Source organism: Aplysia californica, unplaced genomic scaffold (genome assembly GCF_000002075.1).
Source record: "Aplysia californica isolate F4 #8 unplaced genomic scaffold, AplCal3.0 scaffold00334, whole genome shotgun sequence".
Taxonomy (NCBI): domain Eukaryota; kingdom Metazoa; phylum Mollusca; class Gastropoda; order Aplysiida; family Aplysiidae; genus Aplysia; species Aplysia californica.
Window position 1 is genome coordinate 661,216 of NW_004797604.1, and position 23,339 is coordinate 684,554.

At 39.7% G+C, this 23,339-nt stretch overlaps 1 protein-coding gene across 1 annotated transcript in view; it reads right to left on the reverse strand.

The window, feature by feature from the left end:
• Positions 1 to 23,339, reverse strand: part of LOC101852338 (AT-rich interactive domain-containing protein 2) — a gene marked incomplete at its 3' end in the record, with an annotated part of 42,038 nt that overhangs the window by 15,486 nt on the left and 3,213 nt on the right. Inside the window, 14 exon segments of the mRNA XM_013085011.2 lie at positions 466 to 600; positions 1,900 to 2,053; positions 2,449 to 2,616; positions 4,782 to 4,991; positions 5,599 to 5,695; positions 6,323 to 6,404; positions 7,120 to 7,196; positions 8,138 to 8,217; positions 10,703 to 10,775; positions 11,442 to 11,509; positions 12,315 to 12,533; positions 13,374 to 13,525; positions 14,184 to 14,281; positions 15,694 to 15,787. Of these exon segments, the coding sequence (XP_012940465.1) occupies positions 466 to 600; positions 1,900 to 2,053; positions 2,449 to 2,616; positions 4,782 to 4,991; positions 5,599 to 5,695; positions 6,323 to 6,404; positions 7,120 to 7,196; positions 8,138 to 8,217; positions 10,703 to 10,775; positions 11,442 to 11,509; positions 12,315 to 12,533; positions 13,374 to 13,525; positions 14,184 to 14,281; positions 15,694 to 15,787 (1,707 nt within the window).

The window sequence follows — 23,339 nt, forward strand, 5'->3', positions numbered from 1 at the left end:
GGGGGGGTGAACATGATGAAGTCTCAGCAACATTTCTATCTTTAATATAAAATGTAAATTTCCAGTTTCCAAGGACACCAAAGCTTTCAAAACCAGCAAACTTTGACAACCACTTTCTCATTTATTTTACATCCGACTCCAGGCTATCCCTACCTTATTCAATCGGATATATCTCAACATTAATTTAGGGCGCATTAAGATAAATGAGCATTTTTTTTCATCAAAAGCAAGGCAATGAATAGGCTATATGATTATAACCAATAATTCAGCATGACCAAAAATTGATGAACCCCAATTCCACCACAGATTTACCCCCATTTTCTCTTGCTTTGACTTGTGAGATATTCAGACGTGATTGATGAGGCCCGCAACTTGGACACACTTAACCATACCTGTTTTACAACAAAGACCAGATCAAATAACTACACAATTGCTTTCTTCAACATTTAAATTTGTACTACTTACTTGACCAAGTGCAAAAATTCTGCTGAAGACATGGGATTGTTCAGAGCAAACTTCCGGCAAAACTGTAAGTAGTCTGAGAAAAGTTCAACTTGATTCACTTTGCTCTTCTTCTTCACTTCAAAAGTGGCGTTCAACCTGAAATATTTTCACAAATAGATAGGTCAGCATACACAGAAACGGAAGAAAAAATGCTTTAAGAGAGATCTGAATGATACATATTCCTCACAAGGACAATTTCATTGTGAAGATGTCGTTCTACTCACACTAAAGGTAAAAAGGCAACAGCTGTCATGCTGGGCTGAACTTACAGCAAAACTCAAGCATTGAAGCAAGGGTAGCAACATTTGATCATAGCAGGCACAGGACACCTGGCATACCCAAACATTTTCACACAAAAGAGGTGCAAATGTGTTGAATCTTTTACTTTAGTCAAATATCCTGCATCTATTCCATTTTGTATATTGTCTTGTTATTTCAATTCCTAACAAGGGCTGTACCCCCAATAAGACCGGACAAAGGCTGTGCCCGCCCCAGTGAGACAGTACAAAGGCTGTACCCCCAATAAGACCGGACAAAGGCTGTGCCCGCCCCAGTGAGACAGTACAAAGGCTGTACCCCCAATAAGACCGGACAAAGGCTGTGCCCGCCCCAGTGAGACAATACAAAGGCTGTACCCCCAATAAGACCGGACAAAGGCTGTGCCCGCCCCAGTGAGACAGTACAAAGGCTGTACCCCCAATAAGACCGGACAAAGGCTGTGCCCGCCCCAGTGAGACAGTACAAAGGCTGTACCCCCAATAAGACCGGACAAAGGCTGTGCCCGCCCCAGTGAGACAGTACAAAGGCTGTACCCCCAATAAGACCGGACAAAGGCTGTGCCCGCCCCAGTGAGACAGTACAAAGGCTGTACCCCCAATAAGACCGGACAAAGGCTGTGCCCGCCCCAGTGAGACAGTACAAAGGCTGTACCCCCCAAGCAATATGAGACAAAGGGTTTCATCTTTTTGTTTTGCCCATTTCCTTTGCAAGTCTGCTCTCCTCCAAATGAGCATTTTGTTTTTGAAATGACATGTGTCAAGTCTGAAAGGGCAATATAAACTCAGACAAAAATTAGTATCCATGGTAGACAAAAACAACACTTTAACCCTTTAATTGCTGAGACTTTTCCCATCTATGTTTGTAAAGACCCAAATGAAATGTCCCTTTACGACAGCTTTACACAAAGACCATATATTTACATTTTAGTAAGAGTGAGAAGAAGCACAAGCTGTAATTCCATGTCCTAGAACCTCTATTATAGACCTGACCTAGTTTTAGAGACAACAAGCAAGTATATATTACTTTACATGTCCACAAGTCAGTGAAATGTTGTGTGGTGGCGTATATTTATATGTCCACACATGTCAGTGAAAAGTGGTGTAGTGGTAAACTCACCAGCTAGAGGTGGTGGCGTGCATGTCTGTGATGGGCTCCTTCGGCGGCGGAGGCGCAGGCTTCCCACTTTCACCCCCGGCGCCAGGCTCTCCTGCACCGTGTACTTCCCCAAGCCCCACACGGTTCTTCGCACTGGACGGCACTTGGTAGATATCTGGCGGAGGACAACACACAAATTGTATTGAGGTTACAACAAACTCCCCCACCCTTGTCATCAGGCCAGCTAACCAAAAAAATATTGGTACAGCATTTTAATTTCACAAATCAAAAAAAATTATTTCCATTTGATACAGGCAGGCAAACAACAGACATGGGACCTCACAACAATAACATCCTCCAACCAGAACACACACCAAGCTCTCACAGCATGTACCCAGGCGGAATTCCAACCTCTCTGAGAAGACAATCACTGACCCAGGCGAGTCTTCCAGCCAACACACTTACAAAAACAAATACAAAACAAAGCACATGTGTTCACTAATTGACAGACAAACAAATGTATTCACTCATTGACAAACACAAACAAATGTGTTCAATGCGTTCACTCACTGACAGAGTCTGGGTTGATGGGCTGTATGACGGTGGTGGGCCTGCGCACCGACTCTCCGTCCTCCTGAGCAGCGGTCGCGGGAGGGACGTACTCCACAACCTTGATGCCCACCAGGGAGCCGGGACCAAACGACTGAGCCTCTATCGTGATCAAGCTCACTAAAGTATCTGTGGGAGATACAAATACAAAACAGATTTCACTCTATATTGTGTCATTTGGAAGAGAGAATTGAAAGTTTGAGTGAAGACAATCAAGCACATCAACACAATAAAAGTCATTTATTTTAGTAATTTTCGACAATTTTGTCAAATAAGTGCTGAAGACTAGAAAATGTTAGTAGAGAGTGACAAACACACGCAAAAAAAGGCAGAGATGAGGACGATAGATGATTGATGGGAAAGTTTAGTAGAGGTTTTTCGGCGCTCACAACTGCATACGGTCATATGAGCGCCAAGGGGTGGATGTCAACAGAGAACTCCTTACAGGTAATCAGACTTACTCTGTTCACCTCTCTCACTTCAACAGCATAAAGTTTGCCTCGAATATCAAGGCACCAAGGAAATAGCAGGTCACAAGAGTGTGACAAGCATACAAAAGAAGTAGAGGAAATGACGATAGTAAGGATTAGGAAAGAAAAAGCAGCAGTTCCCTGTTGAAGTACAGGCACAGTTATGAGCAGGACATTGTTGGATCAGCCAATTTACAATTCTACTGTGCATTAGAACGAGAATTGCGAATGGCCTAAAGACACTTCAGTCAGTGGCACCGCCCCGGGGGGTGAATAGATGAGTGTTTGTGTAAACCATGTAACAAAGATCATAAATCATATACACCAGCCATTCAGGAAAACGATTCACATCAATCTATATAAGTAAAGGTTTATGTGACCAATCACAGAAAGGTGGCTAGTCTCAGAACATTCCCCAAATCATAACTGTAGCCAACCCCCCCCCCCCCCCCCCCCCCCCCCAAGTTACTCACTACTTTCCTAATAATTTCATATCATGTGAATTGAGAAAACAAGTACATAACTACATGTACAACCACATTTCACAAATAAAACTTGTACACGTCAAGTTTCCACTGCACTAGACATGTTTTCTGTAAGACTAGTCAAACTGTATTTTCAACACAAGGCCTAGTTACTGTTATAAATGGGATTTTAGACAACCGAATAACCAAGTGTAACAAGGTGAATGCCAGAAAAGCAATAAAGCTGCTAATCTGGAAAGTGCCTTGAAATTAGTGTTGCATCCAAATTCATTCTGACTGATAATTATATCACCAGAGTAGACAAAGAATGCAAATCGATGGGAAAGAAGGAGCAATCCACACCAGAGCACTTTCCAACCATCCATGTCACTTAACGCAGGTACAGACAGAGAAAGAAAGACACACAGAAACAACATCACCATCATCAAGTACCACATCTGACACACGACATCATTGGTCATGGTTTGCTATTTATTTCTTAGCTCAAATGCTCTCAAAAAACCATACTGTCCTGGTCTTTCCCTGTCACCCTCGGTCTACCCTGCCTCGTTTGCAGTCAACTTTTCTGGTGGGAGCTCGATGTTCAAGGCTTGTTTTTATTAGTGAGCTGCCCACTTCGACTTCTTTCACCCCTACCTCATTTTATTTCTTTTCCTTCCATACATTCTCAACCTCCTGGGAAGCCACAGAGGGAAAGAAGAGAAGTAGGAACAACGAGAGGCATCCTCCAACCACCAGCCAAATCAAGGTTCTGAATACAACCATGCAATAAATCACACACATGATCATTCTGAAAAGAGTACCCTATGTATTACAATATGATAACAAAAAACTCAGGTCCACACAAGTATTCAACACCAACTCACATCAGTAGAAGCTGGACTTGTGTTAGGAGCAAACACTCTACCCTTTTCCTCACTGCCAGACACACTTTGCTATGGAAACACCATCACAAGTTAAAAGACAAGTTCTCAGTGAGAAATGTGCCAAGTTGTATAGGTTCATGCCCCTTGCACCACTGAAAGGTTATCTAAGAGGCAGGACCTCTCAATTTATTCTGCTCCCAGCTGAACTTCCATCTCTGAAAGGACAGAGCCAAATGGGAAAATTTGTGTAAAGTACCTTTCCCAAGGACACGTCAGACCAAGCTGAGGCTCAAAGTCCCACACCAGCAATCTCACGATTTCAAGTCGTGGCCTAACCACAAGACTACAGACACCACCCAAGAACTCTGGCAACTCATCTTGCAAAACCACTACCACAAACCATTTTGGCTCATCAGGTAAATACACAGGAAAACTCGTCGAGAGAAAAGACATAAGAAGACATTTGTCCTCACCTATGGCTTTGTGCACTTTAGCGATGCGAGAGGTGAAGGGCTCGCCGACCTTGGAGAGCTTGTACAAGGCCTCCAGCGTGTGCACGATCAGCTGGATGTCCTGCACCGTGAGCAGTGCCACCAGGCGAGCGTAGGTGTCCTCCCGAAGCTTCTCCGCCAACACACTCTCGTTGCGCGCCAGCTGGCTGACTTTGCTGAGAATTTCCAGACCTGTAACAACAGTTCACCACACCTCACACATCACAAACATTTCTGCATACCTTTATTAAATGCAAGAGATTCTGATGAGGACGTATTTCCAAATCTTGGTCACTCTATGCCAGGAGTTGGAAATGAGGGTTATGTCCTGCCCTTCAGGACAGCCTGGGAAATTGTATAGCAAGCACCAACCAAAGAAATGAACTAACACCAAGATTAACCAACACGTCATTCTCAACATTTTCAAAATTTCCTCATCATCATTAAATACCAAACATAAATCGGTAGCATAGCTCAAATAAGAGCATTTATCAAAGAGTGAACTACCAAAACACCTTTAATAGACATGGTTGAGTTATAGAGTTCTCAAAATATCCCCAACACATCCCCCCCTCCCCCTCTACTGTAAGACTTTAACAACAAATTAAGTCGTTTGTTCTTGTCCCGACCGAAACACAGCACATAAACTTATTTATACCTACCCAAAACTATAAAAACTATTATCTACAAATAAAGTTATTTATCCCTGTCCCAAACTGTAAGACTATACAAATAAAGTAATCTTTCTCCGCAGGTTTCCAAAAGAGGAGAACAGTGCTCTACTTTTTCCAGGCCTTACCTCGCACAAGCAGGAACCTGTCTTCTGAGAATAGTGCGTTGTTCAACAAATCCACGATCAGGGGACAACTGACACCTTCCACAGCATTCAGATCCAACTGAGCAAGACAAATTGTGGTTTTTTGGTAGGAGTATTACAGGACTTGCAACACAAACATGTCATAAATGCTGAAGATGAAAGGTGTTGCTAGAGAATAATATACAGAGAAAAGGAGGAGAGATAGGACAATAGACGTTTAAAGGGAAAGAAGGAGCAAACCACTCCACACCACCCCATGATCAAGCAAGCAATTCAGGGGGGTTAAAATCACATGTTCAAGATACAACAAGTTTTCCTTCCCTCAGGAATATTTTCTAAAGCATCAAACACAGTAAATAGAGGGCAAAAGCCAGTGGGAAAGTGTAAGAGTACACTGTCAAGTCCAGTAAAACACAACATTGTAGGAAAACACAGTACGCACCTCACAAGACAAGTTAGAACACTGAAGAATAACATTAAGGTTTTTTTTAAAGTTTTCGTAAGAGTTTTATGGCACTTGCAACACAATAAGGTCATGTAAGAGCCAAAGATTAGAGCTGTTACAAGAGAGTAACAAACACAAAAAAAAGGGAGGAGAGATAAGTATGATAGATGCTTGAGAGGAAAGGAGCAAACCAAATCAGAGCACCTGCCAACCACCCACTACAGATCAGATTTGAATACTGAAGAATAACACAGGACATACCTCACACGACAGGTTAGCCACAGTGTCCAGGGCCAGCTGACGTAAGCCATCATATGTACTGTACAGACTTAGTATCAGAAACCTGCATAAGGGGGGAAAAATATCATAAGTATTGTCCAGAAATGCCTAAGATTTAAGGTACAAAGAGAGAAGCATACAAAAAAAAAGAAGGAAAGATAAGGACAATAGATATTTCTTAAGAAAGAAGAAGCAAACCTCACCGGAGCCCCACAAACACATTCACTTCTCATTTTTAAAAATTAAAAATCAAGTCCCCACATGTGACAAATAATGAAACAAACATTGCACTTGTACTCTCCTCTTAAATCAACAAGACATACTCTACCCTGTTCAAATGAATCTTAAACGAATTAAAATCAAATCTTTAAAAATTGGGTTTGGTTCAAGAAAAAAATTATAAATAGCAAATTATTGGACACTGGAAGGGTGCTCAAATTAGATTTTTTAAAAAGAGGCCAGTACGTACCCGTAAAGACTCCAGTCGTCATTTCAAAATTGTCAGTGTCTTACCCTAGCAATAGTTTCTTTCTTCTTCTTATCAACAAGAAGAACTCAAGTTTCTATAGTGGGGTTTTTTAACATCATTGCATGACCAACTGTAAATACAGTTGTCAGTAACATAATACAGCATAAAGGTGTGTAAGCGCAATGTCAATACAAAAATAACTGTAACCCTTCTCAATGTGAGAATCAGGCCTCAGAGTTTCTCCACGTGAGCTACTAAGGACTAGTTGGCCCAGGAATCACACACACATCAAGAGAAAATGTCAACTTACTTGAAAACCATGGCACTGCTAGCCAGAATCTTCTGATTCACTTCCTCAAAGGACAAGTTGTGAATGAACACTGCAAGCTGTTGACCACACAAGAAAATGAACGTCATTTTTAAGACTTTGAATAAGTGCTTAGACAATACATTAAAAGTGTTTAAGCAATACATTAACCTTCACACAGATACATTACACATATAAAAACTCATTTCTTATTATACAAATGTCACACATCATTTACATTTCAAAAGTTGTTTTTTTTTTCCACTCACTTAGACAAATCTAAGCGAAAGAACCATGATTCATGAGTAGTAAGTAAAAATCATATCTACAAAAACTGAGTAAGGAACCTTTTCTTTCATTCTGAACTTGTGGAATCTCCCTGAATGGCTTGAAAAGTCAACATACATTTCTTCATATCTACATCAACAAAACTCAGCCTCTAATTCCTTGCCTCAAAACAATACTTTTTCTCAGATATGACAATACTGCATTCTACCTGCAAGTTGTTGCCAGTCAGAGCAACCATGACCAGACTTCCCCAGGTACACACTGGGACAATCACAACATAAGGGACACAAAGCACAGGAGAAAAAATCAGCGGGACATTCACAACACACTGAGACTTGTTTTGGTGAAAGAGTTTAATGGCACTTGCAACACAATAGGATCATATAAATGCTGAAAATTAGAGGTCTTACAAGAGAGTAACAAACACATAAAGGAAGGAAAGATCAGGATGACAGATGTTTTATGGAAAAGTAGGAGTAAAAAACACCAGAGCACCAGCCATCCAGCTGCAATCTAGCTCTGAAAAATTGATATGAGAGCCAACATTGGTATGCCTTGATTTGTTACTTTATCTTTTGTTTGTTTCTTTTTTTTTCTTTAATGGAAAAAAAAGGCTTAGTTTTCCACTGCCAAACGAGTGTTTATCCCATTCGGCCCACAACCTTCAGTCTAATTTGCATTTATCCCCCTGAATGATTGAGTTCCGAGTCCCCTGCTCTACAACAACAGTCACCTGTAATACTCGCTGGCCCTCAGAATCCAGCGTGCCTAGATCCCGGCCAACATTGAGCACTTCGCTGCCCACGAGCTCTTCTGAAAACAAAGAGGAAACAGATTTTTGTAAAGTTTTAATAAGAGCATTATGGCACTTGCAACACAAATAGATCATATAAGAGGCAAGCCCAGGGACTGAGCCTGTATTGTCATCCACCAGTGCCTGTGATACCACCCATCTCTATACCGATACTCATACACAGCACACATACACCAGTGTCTGTGATACCACCCATCTCTATACCGATACTCATATACAGCACACATACACCAGTGTCTGTGATACCACCCATCTCTATACCGACACTCATATACAGCACACATACACCAGTGCCTGTGACACCACCCATCTCTATACCGATACTCATACACAGCACACATACACCAGTGTCTGAGATGCCACCCATCTCTATACTGATACATCTACACATATATAGCACACATACACTATACACCAGTGTCTGTCATACCATCATCTTTATACTGATACATATACATATGTACATAGCACACATTCACCAGTGTCTGTGATATCCATCTCTATACTGATATATCTACAGCACATACACCAGTGTCTGTGATACCACCCATCTCTATACTTTCAAATGTGTAAATAAAACTGCTCCTTTTTATCTACAAGAACTTATCAGTATATATAAGCCAGGGACAAATCTAAGATCATCAAACAATAACACTGATAACTTGTGACACCTGTAAAATCATACAAATCATATGGAAAGAGATCTTTCTCATATCTTGGTCCATTTATGTGGAACAGAGTACCTATGTAACTAAGACAAACAAGAACACCTGACACTTCAAAAGACATCTTAAGCATTTTCTGCTCCTACAGGCCTATCCTTCATAAGCTTTTAGCGTTATTTTTTTTTATTATAGTTGTTCTGTGCCTATGTCTGGATGAAAATAGTCTGTGTGTGTGTGTGTTTATGTGTGTGTGTGTGTTTATGTGTGTGTGTGTGTGTGTGTGTGTGCATAAATATATATTGCATGACAAGAAAGGAAGTAGTAAGAAAGGTTTTGAAAATGGGTATTCCAATGTAAAGCGTATTGAGCTACTTTTTGGAAATGCGCTATATAAATGTTAAATATTATTATTATTATTATTATTATATTGATACATCTACACATACATAGCACACATACACCGGTGTCTGAGTGATACTACCAGTCTCTTTACTGAATCGGAAATGGAAAAGGCGGAGACATCATAGAAACAGCTAGAAAAGGATGCACAGGACAGGCTTCGCTGGAGAAATGTTGATGGCCTATGCTCCACTGGATGCAACATGTCAGCAATTCTGTTCAACCTGGCCATTGACTGGGTCATGAGGAAAACAGGATACATCAAGAGGCATAAGGTGGACCCTCTTCTCCACCCTCGAGGATCTTGACTTTGCCGACGACCTTGCACTACTCTCCCATATCAACCAGCACATGCAGTAAAAAACACACCCGACTCCACAAATATGGACACCAGATTGGGTTAAGAATAAGCCAGAAGAAGACAGAAGTGATGACACTGAATGTAGGCTCTCCAACGCCGATTAGGTTAAACAACACAGACCTGCCTACAATAGATACATTTACCTACCTAGGCAGCATAGTCAAAACTGACGGCGGCACAAAGGAAGACAGCATGAACAGACTCGGCAAGGCAAGATCTATACACAGAAGCATGATCAACATCTGGAAGTCAGGACAGTTTGGTATACAAACCAAGTTAAAGCTGTATAACAGCTGTGTACTATCCACACTCCTATATGGAGCTGAATGCTGGAGGATGACTGACCATGACCGTGCCAAGCTATCTTCCTTTTCTGGCCCGACAAGATATCCAACACAGATCTGTTATGTAAATGTAGGTAAGAGGACATGACCACCATAATAAAAAGGAGAAGATGGAGATGGATAGGACATGTTCTGAGAAGAGAACCAGACTCTATTGTGAAGACTGCCCTCCACTAGACACTCGAAGGACGTCGCAAAAGGGGCAGACCCAAAGTGACCTGGAGACGCACAGTAGAGTCTGAAATGAAGTCCTGGAATCATTCGTGGGGAGCGCTGACCAAGACGGCCCAAAACAGACAGAGCTGGAGATCCTTTGTTGCTGCCCTAAACGGCAGAAGGCGTAATGGGTAGTAAGTAAGTAACTAACTATGCTCCACTGGCTGGGAGTTCAAAAAGGGCAGGAGAGAGATATTAATACATTCACATACAAAGCATTAATACACCAAAGTCTGTGATACCACCCATCTCTATACAGATACATCTACATACAGTGCACACACACACATCAGTGGAAATGTGGCTTTTTAAATGTGAGTGAGGAGAACGTTTATTGAGTATTTAGGTCTTTGTGCTGGAATGTTCCCTCCTAGTCCCAATTGGTCCTGACTGATAGGTTCGAAGTCTGTCTCCTAAAATGATTGAAACTGTGTCAATTCGGGGCATAAAAATCACAAACATTCTAAAAAATAAAAATGCCTCAGAAGTAGACTCTTACTTTGAACATAGCGACGACCTCTGAAGGTTATGAGTGGCTTAATCTCCTCTTTCTCAACCGTCTCGTACCAGAACTGGGGAAAGCAGAAAACAAACAACTAAGCAATGCACCTGAAGTGTAAACAGCAACAGCAGATTAAGGGCAATGGACTTTTTAGGCAATGGACTTTTTAGGCAATGGACTTTTTCATGGGAAATTTTAAAACATTAGGTCAATCATCTAACAAAAGAGACCATAAACATGCCTCCATTGTTTTTTGTTGGGGATTTCTTTGTGGGTTATCTAATTATTATTTTTATAAGCGCTTTACAGCACTTGCAACACAGAAGTCATATAAGTGCCAAAGATTAGAGATATTACAAGAGTAACAAGCGCAAAAAAAAAAGGAGAAGAGATCAGGAGTAAATCACACCAGAGCACTCGCCAACCACTCACTTGGTACAAACACATGTTCTTGTTTTTTAAAAGTTTTAGTAAGTGTTATACAACACTTGCAACACAATAAGATCATATAAGTGCCAAAGATTAGAGGTGTTACAAGAGAGTAACACAAAAAAAGGAGAGATAAGGACAATAGATGTCTGATAGGAAAGAAGAACCAAACCACACCAGAGCACCCGCCAACCACCCACTAACATCATATAAACCAAACAAGTACAAATAATGCCAGCACTAAACAAGAGGCGACATACTGACTGTTCTCGCGTATCAGAAGTGGAAAAAATCAGGTAGTACATACCCTGAGGAAATTTCTCTCCGAGTTCTTAGACCAGCTGTACTGGAAAAGATCCTGCAGATCACTGGAGGCTGGAACGTACAAGAAATGGGCAAGAGAATCAAATTTAGTTTTAGCTATAGTGTGAGTTTTACAGCATTCGCAACACAAATAGATCATATAAGTACCTCAAATTAGATGTGTAACTAAAGAGCAACATACAAAGAAAAGGAGGCATGATAAAGATGACAGATGTTTGATAGGAAAGAAAGAGCAAACCACTCTGGAAAACCCACCAACCACACACAAAAATCAAGTGGCAATGTCAACTTTAAAGTCACATAGAAAGAACTTAGTCAAACAATTATCTAGCAACAAATTTTCCATCAGTGCACAGTACATGTCAGTCACAAACTTTTTCTCACTCTCCAATCCCATAAGAAAGCCACCAGAAATAAAAATATCAAGAAAGAAAACACTGCACATATACTTAGAGCTTTCAAACTGTAACAGCCAAAATTACCACCTTACTACCCTAACAGAGACAAACATCAGAATTTTTAAAGTAACTTCTTTTACAGCTTTCTCCTGCATCTTAACGTCGCTTTCCATGTGCAACTTTTCCTTTCAAATCTCCTCTGCACCCTTGGTCTTGCACGAAAAAGATGTGACAGTCTGCACCCTTGGTCTTGCACGAAAAAGATGTGACAGATACTTTATGGAGTATCTTCATCTTTCTGCTAAGATAGGTACCAACATTACACCAGTGGGCTCCCTCAGGCAATAATGAAGCAGCAGCAACACCTCCCCCCCTCCACTAAAATTAATCTAAACCAAACTAACAGTGGTGAAAAATATTTGAAATCATTCCAACGTATCACAGGTGCATTCACTTACCATTTTCAAAGATGCCTACATGTGCCATGAGTAGGCGCAACATGTGTGAGGTGTTGGCCAATTTCATGACGTGCTTGCCCTCCGTGGACAGCAGGACGCACACGTTGAGGGCCATGTCCACTTCGTTGGGCAGTCCCGAGCGCAGAGACATCTCCAACTTCTGGTAGGGTGACCGCTCACACTTCTCCATCGACAGGTTGTATTGTTGGCGCAACGCATCTGATCAATATAGCAAGCAAATACGCCATTCTAGTTTTAGTGAAGGGGGGTTTTTTTTCGGTTTAGGTAAACGTTTTACAGCACTTGCAACACAATTAGGTAATACAAGTCGAACTCATAACCTTTCGATTAAGAATCAGTCTTTAACAGCCTTACCACTAAACCATTGATGCAACAATGGAGACATGTATTATATATAAAATATAATATAATATGGTGTTTATATATATCGAATACAACAATAGAATACAGGTGTCAGAAAAGGTAGTGTACACCCTCAACAGCAACCAGGGACCCAAACTCACAGAAACCACAGACAACACGGGCAAACAGCCGGACAAAAACAACAGTGGCAAAGACTCCTGGTCAAATCTAATCCTTTTTGACTCTTTGTCCTAGCTCAAGGAAGCTTGGTAGATCATGACATTATAAAACACATACATTTGCTCCTTTAGAATTGAGACTCGATGTTAACTATTAGAGAAACAAAAGAGCCAGGAGCTGGATAGCCACAATGACAATACAGAGACCAAAACAACTCACATGAGCAACAAAAAAGTCAGAAGAGAAAACCACACCCAAATCCTTGAGCAACGTAATCAAAAGAAACTGAGCAACTCGAGACAGCATCTAAAAACTAGATGGCATCAACTAAATTTATTAACAAACAAATGATTGACAATGATTCATAAACTGCATATCATTGTTAAGCTTGTGATAAGATCCACAATTACTAACCCCTGTGGAGTAAATTTCACAGAAGCAAAATACTTTCTTAGTTTCCCCACGCAGCAATTCTCAAAAAGGCGGCAATGTTTCCATTCTCCCAGCTCAACTCACCTGATAGTCTGTGTTGGTTGTAGTTGTAGCTCAAAGGAATACTCTCTATGGGTAAACAGATCTTTTTCCTGGCAGGGCCATCCTCCTCCTCATTGTTTCTCACATCAGCATCTTCCCCCAAAAAGTGAACTTTTTCATACAGGTTTAAATATCTGAAAAGAAATTATTCTGGTTTTAGTTATAGTTTTAAGACACTTGCAAAAGATTAGAGGGGTTACAATAGAGTAACAAATACAAAAAAGAAGGTGAGATAAAAACGATAGATATTTGATAAATAAGAAGGAGCAATCCGAACCAGAGCACTCGCCAACCACCTGTTTTACTCTATCATAAATCTTACATTCATGTTTAAGGACAAGTAAACAGAACTAAAAAACTGAAAAGCATCTATGATAATGACAAAATAGAAACATGACTATATTCCTTACAGCAATTTGCAATGCTGCCCACTTCAAACTAGGTATGACACCGTGGTTATTTATGATGACTGATTTTTAAAAATTTTAATTATACCAAGAACGTCACTGACTTCTTTGTTTTTAAGTTTCCATTCACATGAGTGTTATGTATAATAATAATATATTTCAATACATAGTATTTGTTGGCTTGATTGAGTGGAGGGAGTAGGGAGCAAGACAGACAGATAAGAACAATTGAGGAAATGAACAGAAGTGGGACCTTCTATTGGCATCCCCCCCACAAACCACCATCCATTAACAGGACAAAGCAAAGCACCCAAACCCAGACAAGCCTCAAACAAGCACATAAAAGTACTGTAAGAACAAGCAAGTCACAAAGAGGCATAGCTACCTGAAGTAAATGTGCTTCAACACTTGAGCACTATTGACACAAGCACGGGGAAGTCCAAACTCTTCCTGGAAGTCTTCCCACAGCTGTTCATTGTTCACCTGAACACAGTGGGCAAAACAGGCATTATTATATATGATCCTCAACTTATCAATCAGAAAAAGAAAAGTAGGAACCATGACAGACTACAACGAGCAGAGCAGGGTTTATGCATAGTTGCCAAATTTCCAACATCAAAATACAGACTCTACAAAAGCAGTGGGTCCAGAAGATGAGCATTTGCCAAGTCTGTCCTCATTTTTTAGAATACAATATAATATACAGTATTGACAATTTTACAGGAGAGCCAAAAAACTGAACACTGTTACCAAGAAAACATGGTTTACAAACACTCCAAATCAATATTTTTAAGAATACATGGCTGATAAAAAAATGTCTTTATTATCTTTAAATTTAAAGCATATCATGTTGTTTTATTGGTGAGAACATTCAGTTTTTTTTGGCTCTCATCAGAAAAAAACCCCATTAAAACCCTTCACACACGCTTTTCTGCGTTCAATCAATTAAAGCTATTCAGAGTAAACCTGCAGCAAAAAATCCTCTTCGAATAGACTTATAGGCTTCGCTCTCATCAATCTCAAATCCAGTCACAAAAGTTCATTATAAATTCTCTACAGTAGCAGCAAATCCATGAGAAACTGTACAAGAAAACAGACGGTGCACATTTTTTCAGTATGATGCAACTGACAATGGCCAACAACAAAGTCTCACTCATGCGCGCACACACACACAGACAGACCCTCACACATCCTCATAAAAATACTTGCTGGCAGAGGATAGCATTAAAGATTGTACAGATGTGTCTTTAAACTTCTTACACTCTATGATCTTAAGATGCATCTCTTGGACGGAATTCCAAATTTTTGGCCAACAGGAGGGGAAAAAAATGTCTTCCACCCAGCTTGCCAAATTCTCTGTGGGCACTCTCAGAACATTGTACACAGAACCCAAATGTCTTGATAGTACACACATGACTCAATAAGGTGTTTACATATCGTGAAACTTTGTTGTTCAAGAACTTATGACAAACAATTTTGTAATTGTTTCTAGCTTGAACTGGTACCCAATGTATTGTTAATAAAGGTGTGAAGTGTTCTTTACATCATCTCAGGGAAAGTACTTAATTTTGTAACAGTGTTCTTTGACTCAAAATTACTTCTTATCAATACAAATTATAATTCAAGGCCATCCCCTTTATCCTCATATAAAAATCAGTCATTGAAAAAATTAAGAATGCATAAACCATAAAATGATATACAATCATTATAATTCAATTAAAATAATGACAAAATTACAAGACAGGTGCTGAATCTATATTTCACCAAAGATAATTTATAAAACAAAACATACTTTTTCTTTACAGTGGAAACAAGATGAACGCCTTGGTTATAGGACAGAGCAAATACTTCCTTCCCATATGTAGAGCATTCATAAAGTGTCTTGATGAACTTACCTTTTGCCAGCCTCCCAGACTTGTCACCTTCTGGTACAGATAGTACAGGTCCACCTCCTGACCTCCCAGTTCTGGAAGCCGGTCAAATGGGGTACTGAAGAGAGAACACAAACAGAACTTCATCAGAACAACAAAGAAACCAAAACCAAACAACCAAAATCAAAGGACACATAATGAGTTGTTCATATTTGAAAAAAATTCCCTGTCAATCTGACTTTTTCTTTTTGGATGAAAAAGTAGCACATAGCATTCTGTCATGAAAATGATGACACTTAAGAACTTTTCATTATGTAGTTCATTCTCTTAGGACAGTTGAGACTTGATTTTTAAAAATGTTGCCTATCTCAGGAAACAGGACATATTTAGTAACTGCTGCTGTCAAAACATATGGAACTCAATTCAATCCTCCTTCCAAATCAGTAGAACATCTTTTCAAACAGCACATAATATATGCAGTCAAACTTGATCTAATAGACTAATAGCCACCTGCTCAAAACAATCACATTACAAACAACCACTACCCACCTAACATTTCTTTAAACAATATAATACCATTGTCCAAGACATTCAACTGTCTAAGATAACTGCTACTTTATTACGCAATAATGAGTGGCAGTCTTAGACAATTTCAACAGGCTATACAAACAGAATACACTGTTAAAAATGCCAATGCAGATGTTTCTATTGCCACAGTATGAGTCTGACATGAAAAACACTGTTTGTTTTTTTCTGATCTCTCCATCTGTTGCCATGAACACAAAATTTAAAAAATTAGAGAATTCATGTCACAGATGTCTCTTACTCTTAACAGACATGTCAATGTTGAATAAGGAGCTAAAGATCATATAGTAAACTATGGGCATCCAAAGGGAGAAAAGTGTCTTTAATGCAGAGAAAGAAGTAGACAAGCAAACCAAAGCACATTACAAACTAGCTTACTGTTTATTAAACAGGCTACAATTTCAGCACCAAAAAGTCTCAACTGTACAGCCTAAATCTACACAAATAAGAAAGCCTTGCAGGTAAACAATATAGTGCCCTTAAACCTACATTGTCTGAATACTTACCACATACTTTTTAAAAACTCTATTAGTAGAAAAAAATGTTTAAAGAAAAGTCTGTCAGAACTGGTGGTATATTTGGCAAGACATTCCAGTGAGCTCATCTTTACATACCAACAATTATATACAATGCCATGTTTTTCTGAACATGTCAAACAACCCCATACCAACAGCTTCATGTTTTAAATCAGTTACCAACATGAAGCTTGAGCAAATTTAAGGTCTAACTCAAGTCAAGTTCATTTACAGGTTAACCGGGGGGGGGGGGGGGGGGGGGAATAAGTTACAATTCACAAACATTCAGCAATACCACCTTCCCAAGTGTTTATATTTCTAAACAACATAAGGAGAAAACAAAGAACTAAGAAATGAAAGGACGATCTTACAGAGGATGAGCTGCGCTGATGAGAAGTAGGAATCAGACAAAACCACTGACGTGCAGAGCTCACAAAATAAAACGCAGGATAAAATAACTTGGAAAAAACTGATGGCATTTTCAGGCATTTTATACAAAAATGGTGCATGCATTTTACTATCTAGAGTAAACTGTTCAATAAAATCATAATTCACAGAAAAATACATTTTGGAACTTTTTCAAACTTAACTATAGTTTGTCTCCGCCTAAGAACCAGTTTACCCCCCAGGGCAGTGCTACTGACTGAAGTGTCTAGGGGGGATATTAATATAATGTTCCTTTGCACAGTAGAATTGCAAATGGGCTGATACATCAATTCAATGTCATGCTCATAACTGTGCCTGAACTGCAACAGGGAACTGCTGCTTTTTCATTCCTAATCCTTACTTAATTACTATCATCATATTTCCTATATTTTTATTTTTTTGGGGTAAGTTTGTCACACTCTTGTGACCCTTTATTTCCAGGGTGCCTTGATAGTCAAAGTAGACTGTGCTGTTGAAGCTAAAGAGGTGAGCAGAGTAAGCCCGAATCCCTGATAAACTTCTCTGTCAACATTGACATCCACCCCTTGGCGCTCATATGACCTTATGCAGTTGTGAGCGGCATAAAAACTTTACTAAGAACCACTTCTGCCAAATGCATAATTCGTGAACTGAATTTTTTTCTTTATTAACTTACAATCTGCATGTCTCAAACCAATCTTAAACATTGCAATTCTTCTAAGAACCCAGTTTGAGCCAAGGGCAATAAACTTCTCTGAGCTTTTTTATTTTGTGAGTGCATTTAGTTTTGTTAAGGCCCTATGAAAGGGATCAATACATGACCTATACTGCCATGAAGTTCAAGTTCAGCAAAACACAGCTGGTGGTTAGGGGTGGGGGGGGGGGGGTTAGCACCCCCCTCCAATACCCAGCCTCCACTTGTTTCAAATAACGCCGACTTCCAAGCGCATCAGCTCCTCGATAAACGCTGCCAGCAGAAGCGACGTGATGCCACGACAATAATAACGCGAGGGCAATCTTGACGGAGAAGTGGATGGAAAGGAAAGAGAAGGGAGAGGAGTGGGGTGTTAGGGTGGTGGGGGTAGGTGTGGCGTTAGTACGGTTTAGTGGCCGACCAAACAACACAATACATGAACACGCTTTTTAAGGCACGCAATTGAGCTCCGCGTTGTGGGTCAGTCGTTAAGTGACATAATAAGTGATCATCGATTGATACAACTAGAATCTACTTTGTTCGATTGTCTAATAAAAGCTGACACATTTAAGGTCCTTCTTTCCCTTCTCTTTAGTTCCACAAATTGTTTCAACACGTTATCAAAACAGTGACATCGTTGTGACGCAAACATTCATCACTCAGGTACTTATGGATCTTACTTGTATATTAAAACAATACACTCCGCTCAGAACATGCACACCTATTAAAGTCCAGAACGCACATACGTAACGAATTAGTACTGGAGAAGAAAAAAGTGATTTTTAAAAAACGGGTGCGGACTGAGTGTAAGCAAAAGGCTAAACAATAATCTTAGATCTGGGTGTAGACCTTCGACCTCTCTGTTAGCCTAGACCCCGGGACAAAGAATCGCATGCGCAACAGTAGCGTTCGATTCAGTGGCAAATAGCCTACGTTCACTTCAGCTGTGTCTGTTGGTATTGTTGCACAGATGTAAGCGCGCGTCCTTTTCAACAGAGATTACACACTCCGCAACTTCGGCAAAAAATTAAAATGAAGATTCAGTTGAGAGTGGATCATGGCATAACAAAAGAAGAGAGGAAAGGCTTTTCAGTCGAGGAATAACAGCTGATCCTAACAGAGGTGGATGCATTATCAATATCAATGTTAAAAACCCCAAATTTGCAAATCTTAGCAACTATGAACCCGATGTGCATGATGGCATGTCAAAAGGGGACAATTGCAAGCGAAATTTTGACCCAATCGTCCACCCGTTTTTATATATTTTTATAAAGCCTGAAATTTGTTCATAGCAAAAAGTAATCCTAGTTCTGCCGATTTCATCATATAATATGCATGGTAGACAGTGGGGTTTTTTTTACTAGACGAACTTCTTGGTTATCCCTCTGGCGTCGGTTTTGCCTTCGGCCTATGGGTCATTGTTTCATTACAGAATCTACAAATATAGATGTCAACGTCCTGGGTACTGAATGGTATGGACGCAATGGAATTTACACCCCCAATGATTTCACAACTCTCTCTATATATATGCAGAAAATTTGATACTGAACTCGCCCCCTTTAGTAATCAAATTGTTAAAACTTATTTATGACATTAGCAGGAATATTTAAACTTGTATAACCATTCATATGATCTCTGAGCACTGTGTGAGCGTGTATTTCTTTATTTGAAGGAAAGTGTTATTGCTACCCCTGCTCACCATGGGGAGTTAATTAAGAATAGGACAAAAAAGGTGGGACTAGCCATGAGTTTTAGTTTTAGCAAGAGTTTTACGGCACTTGCAACACAATAAGATCATATAAGTGCCAAAGATTAGAGGCGTTGCAAGAGAGTAAAAAACAAGAAAAAGAAGGAGGGGAAATAAAGACGATAGATGTCTGATGGAAAGAAGAAGCAAACCACACCAGAGCACCCGCCAACCACCCACCTAGCCGTGACCATATGAGGTCACTCAGATTAAAAAGGATGTGTCATAACTAAAAAGCCAGTCAAACACTATATAAAAAGACAAAGTGAAAAGATAAATACGTACATTCGTAAGTATTACAAACATGTTGATTGTCCGATCTCCTCACAGAACACTGGTGTGCACAGTGCACAAGACTTGACAGATTGATAATCCACTTCTTTCAAAGTGTCAGACACTATTTAAGCCCAAATAACACAATCACAGTAATAATAAATAACATACAGCTTGATTTAAAAAATTAAAAAAACACAGAGAGCCATGAAAAAAATGTGTGTGTGTATGTGTGTGTGCTGCTCTCAGTCTGTGCCTTGGTCTGGAGCCATGAGTATGTGAAATTAGGTATCAAGTGACGCCTACTTACGCTGCACAATGAATGAATGCAGCTGCAGTAGTAGCAAGCATTTAATTTCTGTTCACTACTACTACCTCATTTCATCATCATCAATGCCTTTCACCCCTGGCAGGGTATAGGCCACATACAAGCTCCATCCATTTATCTGTCCTGGGCCATCCTTCCTAGCTTGTTCCAAGTGAGCTTCAACTCTCTCAAGACCCTTTCCACCCATCTCCTCTATGTTTCCTGTGCATGTGGCCTACCCCTGCCTTGTGCTCCCTATGGGTTCCACTGCAGCGACTGTCATGTGATGTTTCCACTGGGCTTTCTGAAGGTGTGTCCCATCCAACGCCACTTTCTTAGTCCTATTTCTACTTCTATCTATATCCTTTTGTACTGTCCTTTCCCACAGCTCTTCATTTCTTATTCTATCCCGCTACTTAATTCTTAGGATAATAATAACAATAATAATATATAAAATTTATATTGCGCATTTCCAAAAAAAAGCTCAATGCGCTGTACATTGGAATACCCATTTTTCCAAAAACCTTTCTTACTACTCCCTTTCTTCTCATGCGATATACATCAATGCACACACACACATAGACTATTTTCATCGAGACATAGGAACAGAACAAATATAATGAAAGATAACGTTAAAAGCTTATGAAGGATAGGCCTGTAGGAACAGAAAATGTTTAAGATGTCTTTTGAAGCTATCAAGTGTTCTTATTTGTCTTAGTTTCATGGGTAATCTGTTCCACATAAATGGACCAAAATATGAGAAAGATCTCTCTCCATATGAATTGTATGATTTTACAGGTGTTATCGTTTGATGAACTTAGGTTTCTCCCTGATATACTGATAAGTTCTTGTAGATAAAAAGGAGCAGTTTTATTTACACATTTGAAACACATGACGCAGATTTTAAATATTATTCGTTCTTTTACAGGGAGCCAATGCAGTTCTTTTAATAATGGAGTAACATGGTCTCGTTTTTTAGATCTTGCTATCAGTCTAGTGGCATTGTTTTGAATTACTTGTAAACGATTCAAATATTTATTGTTCAGACCTGCTAGGTGTGAGTTACAATAGTCTAATCTAGATAGAATATAAGAGATGTTACCAGTGTTTTTGTGGTCTCTTCGTTTAAGTACTTTCGAACTAGGCCTATCCTTCTCAGCTGAAAATAAAGGGATTTGGACAGAGATCCTACAAACGAGCCCATTGATAAGTGGTGGTCAATATATACACCGAGATTCCTGACAACTTCTTTACTAGATGTCATATGCCCATATAAATCAAAGTTGACACTTTCCAGATCTTTATTTAATCGTGGATACTCCTCATACATCTGTTGAGGGAAGTCTGGACTTTATTCAGCACGGTCTTTGTTGTATTCCAAGTTTCACAGCCATAGAGGAGTACAGACTTGACATTGGACCTTGGAATTAAAGAGTTCGAATCTTGGTGCGCAGTGTGATGTTGTTTACTTTCCAGGCTTTTAATAATTGGTTGAATGCTGACCTTGCCTTGGCAGTTTTTGCTGCATCTGCCTCAGTTCCACCTTTACCATCGATGACACTTCCAAGGTAGGTAAATAGTCCACTGCCTCATTAAGCTATATCAATAAGACAGAGGGCAAGTTCATGATCACGTTTCTTGAACAGACCTTCTTTTAAGGAGAGGGGGGGGGGAGACTGAGAAACCCCCAATGACACCACTTGAAATCCAACATACAAATCTAATCCTTCTAATAACCCATCCTTTTTCCTCTCCCTCGATTTGGATTCTTAGAAAAAGACAAAACCACTGTATTTCCTAAATGTTTCAATAGTTAAAATTCACCTTTCTAGCTTGTTTTCTTACCACACAATTACAACCTTGCCTTTGATCTCCATCCAACAGTCAACCTGACCATTCTCAAATCTTGTTTTTCTGTCTTGCTATTCCAAGAGAGCACCACATTTTGCATAGATAGTATAAAGTCAAAGAGTTTGTCTGTATCAACATCAAGAGCAAGCACAACTTATGCACCCTTTTCAAAGCATTTTACAGCAACAATTTTTGGTAAATATTTACTTTCACTCCTGCACACAATTGTGCTGGTTTAGAGGACTAAACTGTTGTGATTCTTGCGGCAGAACACAATAATGGCAGTCAATAAAACCATACCAAATCAATTGTTTTCAAGAAAAGCTAAAGAAATAGTTATTGCAAAATATCAAGTTACGGGGAAAGTCGCCCAGATTTTTTAAAACAAAAAAATGTTTTATAGGATTTCATACAGAAAAAAAAATTCACTGTGCTTGTCCGCCTAATGTGATAAAATCAGACTAAGTGACGCATCATGTAACGAAATCCTGTCTCAGACATCATGTATTTCTCCTGTCACCATGCTGATTTTTACACTTTATTCAGTACCGTGACAGTGAAGCAAGGTTGTAATAAATATTATGGAAGGACTTCTGTGATGAGCGACCACCCTAACAAAAACAATGAAGAAAAAACCTTATCCCCACCCCTATTCTACTGTACCCCTAAGCCTATTCTACTGCTTCATAATGATTGCTTGTTACAGAATTCCTCCCAATGCTATATTCAGTACCTCTAGAGAGCTAGAAAAAGCCGACAGTGTTGAACACCTGTGCTAGCTCTGTTTAAAGGAATTCAAGAGTTTAGGTCACGAACCGGGAACATAAAATTGGAGGAAATGAAGTGTAAGATTGTCAGGAAAATACCATTCATCATAGTGTTAGTGTAAAAAAAGCCCTGTGATCTTGTCATTATGTAGCCATGGGCTGGAAACCATGAAATGACCAAGGAGTGGAAGACCAAAAAAAATGGGTAAATTTTTACGTTCACTCCTGTACACTGATGCACTGCTTTGGGAGTCAACCTAGATCTACAGTATTTTTTGCTGTAGATCACACACATTATATATAACGCCACAAAAACTGTTGAAAATCAATTATAATCAAGAAAATTTCAAATTTTAACTGCAAAATATCAAACGAAGTGTATACAGACCCGGTAACCGGGAACAAAGTCACGAAGTATACAGACCCGGTAGAGGAACTCTTTTGTGATTTCGGAAAGTTTCAGCGCCCAGACCCGGTAGTGTGTGTGTGTGAGAGAGAGAGAGAGAGAGAGAGAGAGAGAGAGAGA